We start from the raw sequence: 15,898 nt of genomic DNA on the forward strand, positions 1-15,898 counted from the left end.
AAGCTACACCTTTGCCTCTGATATTCTGCCTGTGCAGATCAGCAGGTGAAGAGGATCTGTGTTGGGAGGAACTTAGGTTACCAACTCAGGCCCAAATGAGTGTTTATTTTATTTGTTTGAGACAGGGTTTCCCTCTGTTGCCCAGGCTGTTGTGCAGTGGCGAGATCTCAGCTTAATGCAAACTTTGCCACCGGGTTCAAGCGATTCTCCTGCCTCAGCCTCCTGAATAGCTGGGGCCACAGGTATGTGCACCACGCCCGGTTAATTTTTATATTTTTAGTACAGAGGGGGTTTCGCCATGTTGCCCAGCTAGTCTTGAACTCCTGAGCTCAAGCGATCCACCCACCTAGGCCTCCCAAAGTGCTGAGATTACAGGCATGAGCCACAGTGCCCGGCCGTCTACAATGATTTGAATCCAGTCACTACTACAGATTCTCCACCTGAAGACCAAATGGTGGCTGTGAAAAGCCCATATCCCTGACCCCTTGAGTCTTACTGACTCTTCAGTTGGGTCTGGGCGGCTCTCTCTTACTGATCAGTTCACTGGAGGCCATGACACCCTACACTCTGGAGGCAAGGTCAGGATTCAGTAAGTCTGAGCGGTCATTACGGTTTTGCAATGCCCATTTTCCTGTTGAAGAAGCTAAGCCTTACAGAGGTAATGATGCCTGCCCAAGGTTACACAGGCACTAATATGCCTGAGATGCTGAGTCTCCAACCAAAATTTTCCCACGGTGCCTCCTGCTTCAGGTTTGCCCTCTACCGGGGGCCTAAATTCAAAGCGCCCTCCTCCCTCACCGCAGCCCAGCGCAGCTGGACCTCTGGAGCAGGACGCTCTGGTCGCGCTGGCCCACTGCGCCCCGAAGGGACTGGCGCGGGTGGGCTGGGGCTGCGGCTCCGCTAGCTGGGCGCGTGTAGGGCTGCGGGGGCGAGCGGCGGTCCAGCCCCTGGCGCCCGGGTGCGCGGTGCGCGCGTCCTCTGAGTTTCCAGGGACAACTGTGGGCGTTTCCCTCCCCTAGCGCCCAGGCGGTTGCATTCAAGAGGGACGGGGCATGGCAGCTACTGCAGGGGCCAATCGAAGGCCTAGAAGTCTCCTTATGCAAATATGAGGGCCGGGCAGACCCAAAGTTAGCGCGAGCGCGGGTTGGGGTTGGGGCTGTTGGGCAGCCAATGGGAGCGTTACTACTTCATCCTTCGAGAAGGGGGCCAGCAGGTGTGTTTGCGAGCGGAACTGGCAGCCCAGCGGGGCGAGACGAGGGAATAGGAATAGCGGGTAAGAGCGCCCCAAAGCCCGGTGTTGGTATCAGACCACAGTCTTCTGGTGCCTCTCCCCTGAAAACCTGGCTAGACACGTCTTCTTATCCCCGCACGGGACCCAGCTCCCCTGGGTACCCTGCTGTCCTCCCTGGTGGCGTTCCACAGCGTCAGCCACTCACCCTCACTGTCCCTCGGCTCCGGGGCTCCCCACTTCTCAGTCCCTCCTTTAACGTTCATTTCCTGCCCTTCCCCGATTTCCTAAACCAGATTCTACCAAGGAGCTGTCCCTTAGACATCAGCGATCCCTGGTACTCACACAACCCTCTTCATGTCCTTCGTCCCCATCATTGGATCCTTTTCTTTATCACTGTTCTTCATTTGTCTGGGGAAACCTTCCAGAAAGACACTTCCCATTTTTCGTGGCCAGCAAAGCCCTCTGCAGATGCCCCTACCCCCTTCCAGCCTGGTATTCTTTCACTTCCAGTTATTTCTCACCCCTCCTGAAGAATACTCTTCCAGCTTTTCAGAAAGTTCTTTGGGATTTGAACGTTAGGAAAATTATCACATTGGGCATGAAGTGGGAAGAGAGCTAACGTTTTTATTTTTATTTATTTGTTTGAGACGGAGTCTTGCTCTGTTGTCCAGGCGATCTCGGCTCACAGCAACCTCGGCCTCCTGGGTTCAAGTGATTCTCCTGCCTCAGCCTCCTGAGTAGCTGGGACTAAAGGCGCCCATCACCACGCAGCTAATTTTTGTATTTTTAGTAGAGACAAGGTTTCACCATGTTGGCCAGGCTGGTCTCAAACTCCTGACCTTGTGATCTGCCTGCCTTGGCCTCCCAAAGTACTGGGATTATGGCGCCCAGCCTGGGAGCTAACGTTTTTAAAGCACCGGTATGGGCGAGGCACTCCAAAAAATTATTTAATATTTACACCAATCCTATTTTATATATATATATAGATAGATAGATTTTTTTATTTTGAGAGATGGAAGGGTCTCACTTTATTGCCCAAGCTGGTCTCGAACACCTGAGCTCAAGTGATCCTTCTAACTTGGCTTTCCAAAGTGCTGGAATTACAGGCATGAGCCACCACTCCTGGCCTATATTTTCCTTTTTTTTTTTTTTTTTTTTTTTTGAGACGGAGTTTCTCTCTTGTTACCCAGGCTGAAGTGCAATGGCGTGATCTCAGCTCACCTCAACCTCCGCCTCCTGGGTTCAAGCAATTCTCCTGCCTTAGCCTCCCAAGTAGCTGGGACTACAGGTGCACGCCACCATGCCCAGCTAATTTTTGTATTTTTAGTAGAGATGGGGTTTCACCATGTTGACCAGGATGGTCTGGATCTCTCGACCTCGTGATCCACCCGCCTTGGCCTCCCAAAGTGCTGGGATTATAGGCGTGAGCCACTGTGCCAGGCCTCCTGGCCTATATTTTCATTTTACAATATAGCTTTTATTTTGAACCAAGCACTGCTTTAAGAGCATTAGAAATATTAACTTGTGTAATCTTTAAAAGAACTCCACAAGGTGAATATTATTAACACTATTTTACTTACATAGAAGCTGAGGTACAGAGAGGCTGAGTTACTCACCCATGGTCACCATTCTAGAAACTAGTAGAGCTGAGATTTGGATCCAGATCCAGCTGTCTTTGCTAGCAATACCCTGAATATTGTGAAGAAAATGACTAGGCATGAACCTGATTTGAATATTGTGTCTTCTGATCTTGCAGAATTTCTCAGTTTCTAGTAGAATAAAAAATAGCATCTAAGTCAGTAAGATTCTTATTGTTCTCACTACATGTGGCCTGTCATTCTCAACACTTCTTATTGGCCAAGCCCTTGAGCAATTGGGTGCCCCATCCCTCCCTTGTTGGTCCATATTTTGCTTAGGACCCTGTCAGGTCTTGGGCTGAAACTCAAAGGGTGACTAGGATGAAAAGTCAAAAGATCATAAAAAGCATCTTATTTTATCCTGTCTGAATCAAAGCTCTAAGAACTTTTCTAGATGTGAAGCTTTTATCCTACTGGTGGTCCTGTAATTATAGAGAAGATAGAGAGTGGGAGAGGAAATAATTGCTTTTTTTTTTTATAAAGATGGGGTTTCACCATGATGGCCAGGCTGGTCTTGAACTCCTGAACTCAGGTGATCCACCAACCTCCGCCTCCCAAAGTGCTAGGATTACAGGTGTGAGCCACTGCACCCAGCTGCTTTTTTTTTTTAATGACTGAGTTGGAGGGGCAAAGCTGAAAGCAAGATCCAGAGGTTTTACTTCCACATCTTTTCTTCCCCCATCTACATTTTCCAAGAGCTAGCCATTGGAGGCCTTCAGAGGGAAATGCTTCCAGTAGGGAAATGAGGACCAAAAGATGAAAAGGAGGTACGTGAAGGAAATCCTATTATCTGGGGCAAGGGACGTCACAGACAGACAAAATAGACGAGGCCTTCAGTGCTCTATATATTCCTATAGACTAGAAAAAAAAGTCCACGTGGTGAAGGTTAGTGATGAAAAAACTTGGCTACAAATTGAAATATGTTCTCCCCTGGTTCTCTTCATCACCACCAAATTATTGTTGCCTATCATTTATAGGATGCCTGTGTTCATTCAGTTTTGCAAAAGAAAGCACTGAACATTTTCTACCTCTGCAACGCCTCCAGGGAAAGGAGAGTAGTCAACAAGTATAGTCCTTCAGAAGTTGAGATGAGTCAGGGACCCTCTGAGTTTTTTCCAAATAATGGGCAATGTTTTCATAGACCCGTCCCTCCCCCTGGTGGCCAATGTGGGACATTTTCATGTTCTAACCAGGATCTGGTTGACAGCCTCTGGCTTGGAAGATCTCAAGATCAAACTATCCTAAAATGGAAGGAAACAGAATTTTTTCAGTGTCTTAACTATCCTACTTGGAAAGGTAAACCGATACCCTTCCTTATAACACATGCCCTTTCTTGTGTCATTAAGAAAAATGGAAGATGCTATTTACTGTGTTTGTTACATTGGTAGTACCACCCTCCTCCTCCTCCTCCTCCTCCTCCTCCTCCTCCTCCTCCTCCTCCTCCTCCTCCTCCTCCTCCTTCTTCTTCTTCTTCACCTCCTCCTCCTCCTTCTCCTCCTTCTTCTTCTCATCCTCCTCTTCCTTCTTCTTCTCATCCTCCTCCTCTTCTTCCTTCTTCTCCTTTTCCTCCTCTGCTCCTCCTCTGCTGCCCTGCTGCTGCTTTCCTCTTCTCCTTCTCCTTCTTCTTCTTCTCCTTCTTCTTCTTCTCCTTCTTCTTCTTCCTCCTCCTCCTCCTCCTCCTTCTTCTTCTTTCTCCTTCTCCTTCTCCTTCTCCTCCTCCTTCTCCTCCTTCTTCTTTCTCCTTCTCCTTCTCCTTCCCCTTCTCCTTCTTTCTCCTTCTTTTTCTTTCGATAGTGTTTCCCTCTGTTGCCCAGGCTGGAGTGCAATGGTGCGATCTAGACTCACTGCGACCTCCACCTCCCATGATCAACAGATTCTCCTGCCTTAACCTACCAAGTAGCTGGGAGTACAGGCACCTGCCACCACACCCAGCTAATTTTTATATTTTTAGTAGAGACGGGGTTTCACCATGTTGGCCAACTTGATTTCAAATTCCTGACCTCAAGTGATCTGCCTGCCTTGGCCTCCCAAAGTGCTGGAATTACATATGTGAGCCACTGCACCTGGCATTAGTCTTTTTTAAACTCTCCAAAGCACTTAGTCCACTTTGCCTGTCCACCAACCTGGCATATGGGAAGTTAATTTGGGGACTGGGAAGCTTGGGTTTTGGTGGTGGTTCTGATTACTTGCTCTCTGGTTATGTGTAAGTCCCGTCCCGAGCACAGACTGGTGGAGGGCAGGGAGTTCAATACCTCTTCTAAAAAGATCCCTCCCTAAGGCCGAGTGCAGTGGCTCATGCCTGTAATCTCAACACTGGCCAATATGGTGAAACCCCATCTCTACTAAAAATACAAAAATTAGCTGGGCGTGGTGGCATGCACCTGTAGTTCCAGCTCCTCAGGAGGTTGAAGTGGAAGAATCTCTTGAACTCGGGAGGCGAAGGTTGCAGTGAGCCGAGATCATGCCACTACACTCCAGCCTGGGCAACAGAGTGAGAATCCGTCTCAAAAAAAAAATTCCTCCCAGCTCTAACATTCAGGAATTCCATAGGAGCTTAGAAAATATTCTAATTGCACCCTTAATAGGAGCCCTGGTACAATGTGAACATTGGTGAAAAATACATATAGAAACAATACAGCTGTTACCAGGTTATGGCAAATCTGGAGAGATCCAAGCCCTTGTTGGAGATGGCAATGTAGGAGTTGGCTTTAAGGAAAATGATGTGAGACCAACTTTTTTTCTTTTTAAGACAGGGTCTAGTTCTGTTTCCCAGGCTGGAGTGCAGTGGTGTGATCTCTACTCGCTGAGTAGCTGGGATACAGGCACACACCACCACACCTGGCTAATTTTTGTATTTATTTATTTGTTTATTTATTGGTAGAGATAGGGTTTCACCATGTTGCCCAGGCTGGTGTCAAACCCCTGGGCTCAAGCACTCTGCCCATCTTGGCTCCCAAAGTGCTAAGATTACAGGCATGAGCCACTGTGCCTGGCCCCCAAGTGATTCTTAAGGGACTAAAGTCACTAAGATTGCTTTTGGGAGTTAGGAGATCAGTTACTTTACTTTATGGTCACATCATTTACGGCTGGCCCGTGAAGAGGAAAAGGCAGTGAGGGGAGCATGGAGAGACAGGCTATGGGGTCAGACGGACATGTCTTCCAACCCCAGTTGTGCCTCTTACCTTAACCTCTCTGTCTCAGTCTTTTCATCTGTAATAGAGGAAAGAGTATCTATGATAGGATATTATGAGGATGAGACATTGTATAAATAATTGCGTTAGTGTAATGCCTGCTACTTGGTAAGTGGGTTGTCAATAGTCTATTGTAAGTGAATAAAATCAAGCATTTTAAGTGTCAGCTACATATGAGAAGGACCCAAGGTTGATGTTTTAACAATGTAAATAACAAATGTTATTTACCTAATGCTCACAACAACACTTCTATTATATAGCTAAGGAAAATGAACCTTGGAGAAGCTTAATTAGTTCATGCATTTATTCATTCTTCTAGCCCATTAATTCAAGGAGCCTATGAACATCTCATTTTCAGTATCTTTTCTAGACACTGCTAGGAGCTGAGAATGCACAGAGACAGCCTCTTCTATCAGGAAGTTCACAGTCCAGGGTTTCACAGCTGATAATGATAGAGAGCACTTTGTGGGCACCTACTGTGTGCCAGGCACAGTTCTAAGAACTTTGTGCATGGCCGGGCGCGGTGGCTCAAGCCTGTAATCCCAGCACTTTGGAAGGCCGAGGCGGATGGATCACGAGGTCAAGAGATCGAGACCATCCTGGTCAACATGGTGAAACCCTGTCTCTACTAAAAATACAAAAAATTAGCTGGGCATGGTGGTGTGTGCCTGTAATCCCAGCTACTCAGGAGGCTGAGGCAGGAGAATTGCCTGAACCCAGGAGGCGGAGGTTGCGGTGAGCCGAGATCGCGCCATTGCACTCCAGCCTGAGTAACAAGAGCGAAACTGTCTCAAAAAAAAAAGGAACTTTGTGTTACATTTAGTCTCCATAACTGGGAGAAACCACTTTACAGAGGAGGAAACTAAAGCAGGAGGTTATATAAACTGCCCGAGGTCAGACAACTAGAAAGTGGCAGAGCTGGGATTTATTTATTTATTTATTTTTGAGACAGTTTTGCTCTTGTTGCCCAGGCTGGCTCACCAACGACCTCCACCTCCTGGGTTCAAGCCATTCTCCTGCCTCGGCCTCCCTAGTAGCTGGGATTACAGGCATGCACCACCACACCCAGCTAATTTTGCATTTTTAGTAGAGACAGGGTTTCTCCATGTTGGTCAGGCTGGTCTCAAACACCTGGCCTCAGGTGAACCAGCCACTTTGACCTCTCAAAAGGGCTGCGATTACAGGTGTGAGCCACTGTGCCCAGCCAGAGCTGGGATTTAAATCCAGGCAGATAGACTTCGAAATCTGAGTTCTTAGCTACTACACTACAACTGCCTCTTTAATAAGTGCCTTAGTCACTACAGCTGACAGCAGAGGCCCTTACACCATGATGTGTGTATATTTCAGGATGCCACCAGCAGCTCCCTTCACTCCTTTGTGTTCTTAGGCCATGTCTTTTTTCTTTTCTTTTTTTTTTTTTTAGGCCATGTCTTTTGCCTTTCCTCCTTTTATTTCTCAAGGCTACAAGACTGCTTTTGGTGTTGCACCAACAAAATTGTTAAGCAGGACAGTAGGTGGGAACTACCAGGTGAGCAGGGAGTGGTTGCTAAGACTGGTAAGAGAAGTCTGGTAAACCAAATAAAGCCCACCTGTGAAATGTCTGAGGGCGGGGTGTGGGGTGGTGGTGGTGGGTGGTCCCAGCTTCACCTGGGTCAGATTTAATTCTTGTTCTAAAAACCAGGGTATTAAAATGATTTCTGGCTGGGCGTGGTGGCTCATGCCTGTACTTCCAACACTTTGGGAGGCTGAGGTGGGCAGATCACTTGAGGTCAGGAGTCTGAGACCAGCCTGGCCAATATGGTGAAATGCCATCTCTACTAAAAATACAAAAATTAGCTGGGTGTGGTGGCGCAGACTTGTAATCCCAGCTACTTGGGTGGCTGAGGCAGGAGAATTGCTTGAACCCAGGAAGTGGAGGTTGCACTGAGCTGAGATCACGCCATTGCACTCCAGACTGGGCATCACAGCAAGACTCCATCTCAAAAAACAAAACAAAACAACAACAACAGCAATGAAAAAGGCCGGGTGCAGTGGCTCACTCCTGTAATCCCAGCACTTTGGGAGGTGGGCAGATCAGCTGAGGTCAGGAATTTGAGACCAGCCTAGCCAACATGGTGAAACCCCACCTCTACTAAAAATATAAAAGTAATTAGTCAGGTGTGGTGTCAGTTGCCTGTAATCCCAGCTATTTGGGAGGCTGAGGCAGGAGAATCGCTGGAACCCAGGGGGCAGAGGTTGCAGTGAGCCAAGATTGTGCCACTGCACTCCAGCCTGGGCAACAGAGCGAGACTCTGTCTCAAAAAAAGCTTTCTGCTCAGCTTTGGGGGAAGTGGCTTTTGTTTTCACTTGAACCTGTAGGCCAGAGATACTTGAGCAGAACTGGTGTAAATTCAGATATTTGTAGGGTCAGGCATGTAGTTTAAAGAAATGGGCTGGGTTTAAGAAAATGTCACCTCTCTTGAGCTGGGAACAGTGGCTGATGGCTGTAATCCCAGCTACTTGGGAGGCTAAGGCATGGGGATCTCTTGAGGCCGGGCATTTGAGACCAGCCTGGACAACACAGCAAGACCGTGTCTCTAAAAAAGACATATCTCAAGGCTACTATAAGAAAAATAGGCTGGGTGCAGTGGCTTACGCCTGTAATCCCAGAACTTTGGGAGGCCAAGGCAGGTGGATCACCTGAGGTCAGGAGTTCAAGACTAGCCTGGCCAACATGGTGAAACCTGGTCTCAACCAAAAATACAAAAATTATCCAGGCATGGTGGCAGGCACTTGAACTTGGCTCGCTTGAACTTGGGAGGCTGAGGTTGCAGTGAGCCGAGATCGTGCCACTGCGCTTCAGCCTGGGCGACAGTGAGGCTTCATCCAAAAAAAAAGAAAAGAAAAGAAAGAAAGAAAAAAGAAAAATAATGGCACAAGGATAACTGTTACTTGGCTCCTGTGTCAGGGAGACAAAAAGAAGAGTGAGGCATTGAGGTAGACTGGAAAATGTCTACAAGAGGCATTACTGAGCTCTGGATGGTTGCTGGCATGAAGGAATGGAGACCTACTTCTCCAAAAGCAATGGAAATCTGCATTTTTATGAGAAATCTATGAGAATCTTCATTTTCTAGTTGTTGGCAACTACACACACACACACACACACACAATACATATTATATACATATATACTACACACACACACACACACACACACATAGTTTTTTATTTTTATTTTTTTTTGGTGCTGTGACTTGGATTTTTTTTTTTTTTCAGGTTCATCTTTTTAATAAGCTCTGTGAAGGACATCCTAAACACACTATATGAGACACAACAGAATATTTTTTCTTCCAGTATTAAAAAAAAAAAAAAGACATCTGCAAACATTTTAAAGCAACTCTTCTATATAATCAGGTCAGCGATCTGAATTAGAAAACACCCCTGGATAATCATGCTCTTGATGCACACTTCTTTTCCTTTTCTTTTTCTTTTTTTTGAGAGGAGTCTCGCTCTTTCAGGTTGGAGGGCAGTGGCACGATCTTGGCTCACTGCAGCCTCTGCCACCTGAGTCCAAGTGATTCTCCCGCCTCAGCCCCCTGAGTAGCTGGGATTACAGGCACACACCACCACACCCAGCTGGTTTTTGTATTTTTAGTAGAAACAGGGTTTCACCATGTTGGTCAGGTGATGCACATTTCTTATAGGTGCATTTGGAAATTGCTTCCTAACCACAATAAACACTGTGTACAGGTTTTTAACATGTCCCTGGATACATGTTAATTTTCTGAAATCAATCTGGCCCAACTTGCCAGTTATTGCTAGATCCAATAATCCTGAGAGCTCAAACTAAAAGACTGGTGAAAACAAAAATACTCAGGCTCTACAAATGTAATTTGTCTTTAAACAGGCAGAATTTTTTTTTTAAAGATAGAGGTGTCTAAAAGGTCTTTGGCTACCTTGGCAGCTCAATTTAAAAACAGGTTGATATACTGTAAAATAAGATGTTTCAGTGTAGCTCCAAAAACCTTTATAAATACGGCCATTTGGAAGGACGATCCTGGATCAAAAATTATTCCTTGTGTATCTACATTATGTGCATGTCTCATTTCAGTTGTCATAATTGTCTCTATAATTTCCTCCTGAGTAGCGGTCATAACCACCCTGGTTCTGCCATTATAGTCTCTGGAACTGGAACGTCCATATCCATATCCATACCCTCCAGGTCGACTGTCGTAATACCTGCCACTCCCATAGCCCTGGTCCCCACCACCTCTAGAGTAGCTGCAACCACGCCCATGGGCCCCAAAGGCACCTCCTCTAGTTCCCCGAGCAGACTTGCCTGCGTGATCCACAAGGATCTGACGACCATCCAGGGACTCTCCGTTCATGGCTCTCTTGGCAACTGAAGCATGCTCTGGGTTGGTGAAGGTGATGAAACCAAAACCCCTGGACCGCTGAGTCTCCCGTCCTTGACAACCGCCTCAGAGATAGGCCCGAAGCTGCTAAAGTGGTCTTCCAGTGCCTGCTCATCGGTGTTAAAGTTGAGCCCCTCTACGACAAGCTTTCCTTTTTCAGAGGACATGGCAGCGAGTTCAAGTCACATTCACAGCTGCCACACCCGTCATTTTGTGCCACTGCCGGATTTTTTTTTTTGAGACAGGGTCTCACTGTCACCCAGGTTGGAGTGTGTGTGTGTGTGTGTGTGTATTGTATGTATATTATATATGTATATAGTATACTGTATATATATAGTATAGATATATGTATATAGTATACTGTATATACCACACACACACATTCCAGCCTGGATGACAGTGAGACCCTGTTTCAAAAAAAAAGAAACGATGTGTGTGTGTATACTATATATATGTATATACTATGTGCATATATATATAGTATGTGTGTGTATGTACATATAGTTGCCAACAACTAGAAAATGCAAATTCTCATAGATTTCTCATAAAAATGCAGATTTCCATTTATTCTGGAGAAGTCTCCATTCCTTCATACCAGCAATATACATACATACTATATAGTTATATATACTATATACACACACACATAGGGTGTTTTTTTTTTTGAGACAGGGTCTCACTGTCACCCAGGCTAAGAGTACAGTGGCATGATCACAGCTCACTGCAGCCTCCATCTCCTGGGCTCAGGCGATGCCCTTACCTGGGCCTCCCGAAGTGTTAGGATTACAGGCATGAGCTACTGTGCCCAGAAGTAGATATTTCTGCAAGCTAGATTCAGCATACATGTGCCCAGTAGGCAAACTTTGAAGGAGTTATTCTCTTTCAGGATCTTTGGAGAGACAGGATTCAGACTTGGAGATTAAACAGGGAGAGAAGATTGGGGGAAAGAAAGCAAGGAGGCCGAAGACAAAGCAGAAATAGTCATATGGCAAGTACTGTTTGCCATCTTGCACCTGTCTTGGGTACCATCCAAGGTAGCTCTTATACCATAGGCAGCCTAGAATATGAGGGAATGTAGGCAAGAATTCTATGGTGAACCAGTTCCTCTAAAAGTGCATGGGCTCAGGGCCAGGCATGGTGGCTCATGCCCGGAATCCCAACACTTTGGGAGGTTGAGGCAGGAAGATCATGAGGTTAGTAGTTTGAGACCAGCCTGGTCAACGTAGTGAAACCCTGTCTCTACTAAAAAAACAAAAATTAGCCACGACTGTAGTCCCAGCTACTCGGGAGGCTGAGGCAGGAGAATCGCTTGAACCGGGAGGTGGAGGTTGTGGTGAGCTGAGATTGTGCCACTGTACTGCAGCCTGGGCAACAGAGGAAAACTCCATCTCAAAAAAAAAAAAAAAAAAAAAAAAAATTTCATGGCCTCAGTTCCTTACTCTACATGCCTGAGGCCCTTTCATGCAAGAGCAAACAGAATTTGCTCTTTTTTTTCCTTTCCTTTTCTTTTCTTTTTTTGACACAAGGTCTCTGTCGTCCAGGCTGGAGTGCAGTGGTACAACCATGGCTCACTTCTGCCTCAAACTCCTGGGCTCAAGCAATCCTCCTATCTCAGCCTCCTGAGTAGCTGAGACTACAGGCATGTGGCACCACACCCAGCTAATTTTTTTTCAATAGAGATGGGGTCTCACTTTGTTGCCCAGGCTGGTTTTGAACTTCTGGGCTCAAGCAATCCTCCCACCTTGGCCCCCCAAAATGTCAGGATTACAGGTGTGAGCCACTGCACCTGGCCTACTTTTTGAGGCAGATACATAGAAGGAGCCATGACTTGTTCTTACCACTCAGGCAACACTCAAAAATGGGCAAAGAGAATCTGTACTTCCAGAGGTCAAATTCAGGGTCAGTTTTCTCTCCTCAAGTTAACATTAACCTTTAGGTAAATACAGTCACGCCTCCTTGAGGGCTTGGTACACAGGAGCCGTTGTGGAGGGCGAGGGGAGTGGAGCTGGCCGTTTACCTGCAAGGAAGGGAGCAGCCCAAGGTCAAGATTTCATGTACCTTAGTTCCCCTGAACTTTGCCAAGAATGCGCCTGTTCACTGGGAACAACTGACTCACAAGGCCCAGGTTTTATTTGTCAATTGCACTGAGGGCATCTCTTCCTCCCCCTGCGCTGGTATCACCACAAAGGGTCTTAGGTGTAAGTGGCAACCCTCTTCAGAAAGAGAACCAAGTGGCAATCCTTGGCTGACTTAGTAATTCTGCCTTCTCTCTTGTAAGCATTCAATGGGAGCATGTATTTGAAAATTCTTTGAAAAGCCCAGAGAACTATCCCCACATAAAGGCCTATTATTAAATTATTTATGGGTAGCCTCCATAGTTAAAGGGCTCCACACCACCAAATTTGGTTTTAGAAAGGAACAGAGAAAGGTGGAAGGGTGCAGTCATATTGAAGACATTGGCCGTAGGGTGTAAAAGTTGTCTAGAATTAGCAAGTTTGGACCAGGCACAGTGGTTCACGCCTATAATCCCAGCACTTTGGGAGGCTGAGGCAGGTGAATCACTTGAGGTCCAGAGTTTGAGACCAGCCTGGCCAACATGGTGAAACCTCGTCTCTACTAAAAATACAAAAAATTACCCTGGTGTGGTTGTGCATGCCTGTAATCCCAGGTACTTGGGAGGCTGAGGCAGGGAAATCACTTGAACTTGGGAAACATAGGTTGCAGTGAGCCGAGATGGCACCACTGCACTCCAGCCTGGGTGGTAGAATGAGACTCCATCTCAAAAAAAAAAAAAAAAACAAAAAAGCAAAAACAGTTAGCAAATTTATGTGGAGACGAGAGATGATTCCCAAGAGATGTGGGACTCTGGTGAGCCTGCTCTTGTCACATATTGCTGGTAGTATTCCAAATTACTGCGATCCTTCTGGGTAGCAACATGGTGTATATATATATATATATATATGAGAAGCTATATAATTTGCATATTCATTACCCTGTAATATCAGGATATTAAGAAAATATCCCCAAGTAATTGAAAGGCCTTCTGCACATGTGCACATGCAAGAGTGTATTTTAGAGCTATTTATATAATATCAAAATTGGCAGCAATTTACATTTCCAAAGATAGGACAATGGTTGGTTACATTCAGGGACATTCTTTCAAAGAAATACGTACAGCCATTAAAAACTAGAAGGCTGGGCATGGTGGCTCATGCCTGTAATCCCAGCACTTTGGGAGGCTAAGGCGGGCTAATCACAAGGTCAGGAGTCAGAGACCAGCATGGCCAACATGGTGAAACCCTGTCTTTACTAAAAATACAAAACATTAGCTGGGTGTGGTGGTGTGTGCCTGTAATCCCAGCTACTTGGGAGGCTGAGGCAGGAGAATCAGGTGAACTTGGGAGACAGGGGTTGCAGTGAATTGAGATTGCACCCTTGCACCCCAGCCTGGGCAACGGTGTGAGACTCTGTTTAAACAAAACAGAACAGAACAGAACAGAACCAGAAGCCTGGGTGCAGTGGCTCATGCCTGTCATCCCAGCACTGTGGGAGGCTGAGGTGGGTGAATCACGAGATCAGGAGTTTGAGACCAGCCTGGCCAATATGGTGAAACCCCGTCTCTACTAAAAATACAAAACATTAGCTGGGCATGGTGGCAGACACCTGTAATCCCAGCTACTTGGGAGGCTGAATCAGGAGAATTGCTTGAACCCAAAAGGCTGAGGTTGCTGAGACTGAATCACTGCTCTCCAGAGTGGGCAACATTGTGAGACTCCATTTCAAAAAAAAAAAAGAAAAAATCTAGAAATGGCCAGGCACAATGGCTCATGCTTGTAATCTCAACACTATGAGAGGCAGGTAGGTTGCTTTAAGTCAGGAGTTCAAGATCAGCTTGGCCAACTCCATCTCTACTAAAAATATAAGAGTTAGCTAGGTGTAGTGGTGCATGCCTATAATCCCAGCTTCTTGGGAGGCTGAGGTACAAGAACTGCTTGAACCTTGGAGGCCAGGGTTTCAGTGAGCCAAGATTGTACCACTACACTCCAGCCTGGGTGACAAAGCAATAATGTCTCAAAACAAACAAACAAACAAACAAACAAACCAAAAAACCCAGAAACATGTAAACCTGGCCACAATGAAAAGGCTGTTTATGATCTACTAAGTGGGCAAAAAGCAAATACAAAATTGATTACAATTATATAAGAATAATTATGCTTAGAAATTGTTATTGTTTTTTAAAATTAATTAATTTCTTTTTCTTGAGGCAGAGTCTTGCTCTTGTCACCTAGGCTGGAGAGCAATGGTGCCATCTTGGCTCACTACAACCTCTGCCTCCCAGATTCAAGCAATTCTCCTGCCTCAACCTCCCAAGTAGCTGGGATTTGAATGTGCACCACCATGCCCGGCTAATTTTTACTATTTTTAGTAGAGACGGGGTTTCTCCATGTTGGCCAGGCTGGTCTCCAACTCCTGATCTCAAATGATCTTCCCACCTCAGTCTCCCAAAGTGCTGGGATTACAGATGTGAGCCACTGTGCCTGGCCTTATGCTTAGAAATTAAGAATAACAACTGGGCGTAGTGGCTCATGCCTGTAATCCCAGCACTTTGGGGGCTGAGGCGGGTGCATCACTTGAAGTCAGAAGTTCGAGACCAGCCTAGCCAACATGGTGAAACCGCATCTTAAATTAAAAAAAAAAAAAGAAATTAAGAATAAAAGAATCCACAGAGAGTCTAAAGTGGCTATGACAGGGTAGGAAAACTACAGGAGATTTCTCATCCTACCTCATTTTCTAAGTTTCCTTTAATGTTATATTATTATCATAATAATACATTGCAATAAACATGTTATTATCTCTTTTTAAATCCAAAGAATTTGTGAGGGAAAAACAGGTAAGAAGTAGCCAGGGGACTGTGGACATCAGAGGAGAGGGGTTGAAATGGGAGGAGGTTTGCAGGGTTTTCAGAGGTGAGGAGAGGAAGGTGTGAGGGAATATGAATTCATTAATTGGGCCTGGCAGTTCTGGGTTACCTAAAGGCAAACTAAGCACGTTCTTAAGGAGGAATGAAGCAGGGGCATTGCAGTCCATTAAAAATAGTTGATATTTGACATTTCTCTTTTTGTTTTTTGAGATGGAGTCTCGCTCTATGGTCTAGGCTGGAGTGCAGTGGCATGATCTCAGCTCACGGCAACCTCTGCCTCCCAGGTTCAAGTGATTCTCCTGCCTCAGTGTCCTGAGTAACTGGGATTACAGGTGCCTGCCACCACTTCCTGCTAATTTTTTTTTGGTGTTTTTAGTAGAGATGGGATTTCACCATCTTAACCAGGCTGGTCTCAAACTCCTGACTTTAAGTGATCTGCCCATGTCGTCCTCCCAAAGTGCTGGGATTGCAGGTGTAAGCCACCACGCCTGCTGATACTTGACCTTTTGAGCAAATATTAAAGA

The 15,898-nt window shown here is 45.9% G+C and overlaps 2 protein-coding genes and 1 pseudogene across 6 annotated transcripts in view; 1 reads left to right on the forward strand and 2 right to left on the reverse strand.

The window, feature by feature from the left end:
* Nucleotides 1-980, reverse strand: part of CALCOCO2 (calcium binding and coiled-coil domain 2) — a 41,260-nt gene extending 40,280 nt beyond the window's left edge. The window contains exon 1 of the mRNA XM_078374248.1: nucleotides 799-980. The gene's annotated coding sequence lies outside the window, so the exon portion shown is untranslated. The remainder of the gene's footprint in view (nucleotides 1-798) is intronic.
* Nucleotides 981-1,146: 166 nt separating this feature from the next.
* Nucleotides 1,147-15,898, forward strand: part of TTLL6 (tubulin tyrosine ligase like 6) — a 53,383-nt gene continuing 38,631 nt past the window's right edge. For 2 of the 5 annotated variants that reach the window (XM_035301324.3, XM_078374247.1), the window contains exons 1-3: nucleotides 1,147-1,273; nucleotides 3,565-3,635; nucleotides 7,483-7,587. Coding sequence is in view for 3 of the 5 variants with exons in the window: in XM_078374247.1 (XP_078230373.1) it covers nucleotides 7,486-7,587 (102 nt within the window). In the remaining 2 variants the exon portion in view is untranslated. Of the gene's footprint in view, nucleotides 1,274-3,564; nucleotides 3,636-4,082; nucleotides 4,165-7,482; nucleotides 7,588-15,898 lie in introns of those variants that run through there. The other 3 variants (XM_054256300.2, XM_035301315.3, XM_035301322.3) reach the window with 3 other exon arrangements.
* Nucleotides 10,014-10,631, reverse strand: LOC100399303 (RNA-binding protein 3 pseudogene; annotated as a pseudogene).

This window comes from Callithrix jacchus, chromosome 5, assembly GCF_049354715.1.
Source record: "Callithrix jacchus isolate 240 chromosome 5, calJac240_pri, whole genome shotgun sequence".
NCBI classification, from domain to species: Eukaryota; Metazoa; Chordata; class Mammalia; order Primates; family Cebidae; genus Callithrix; species Callithrix jacchus.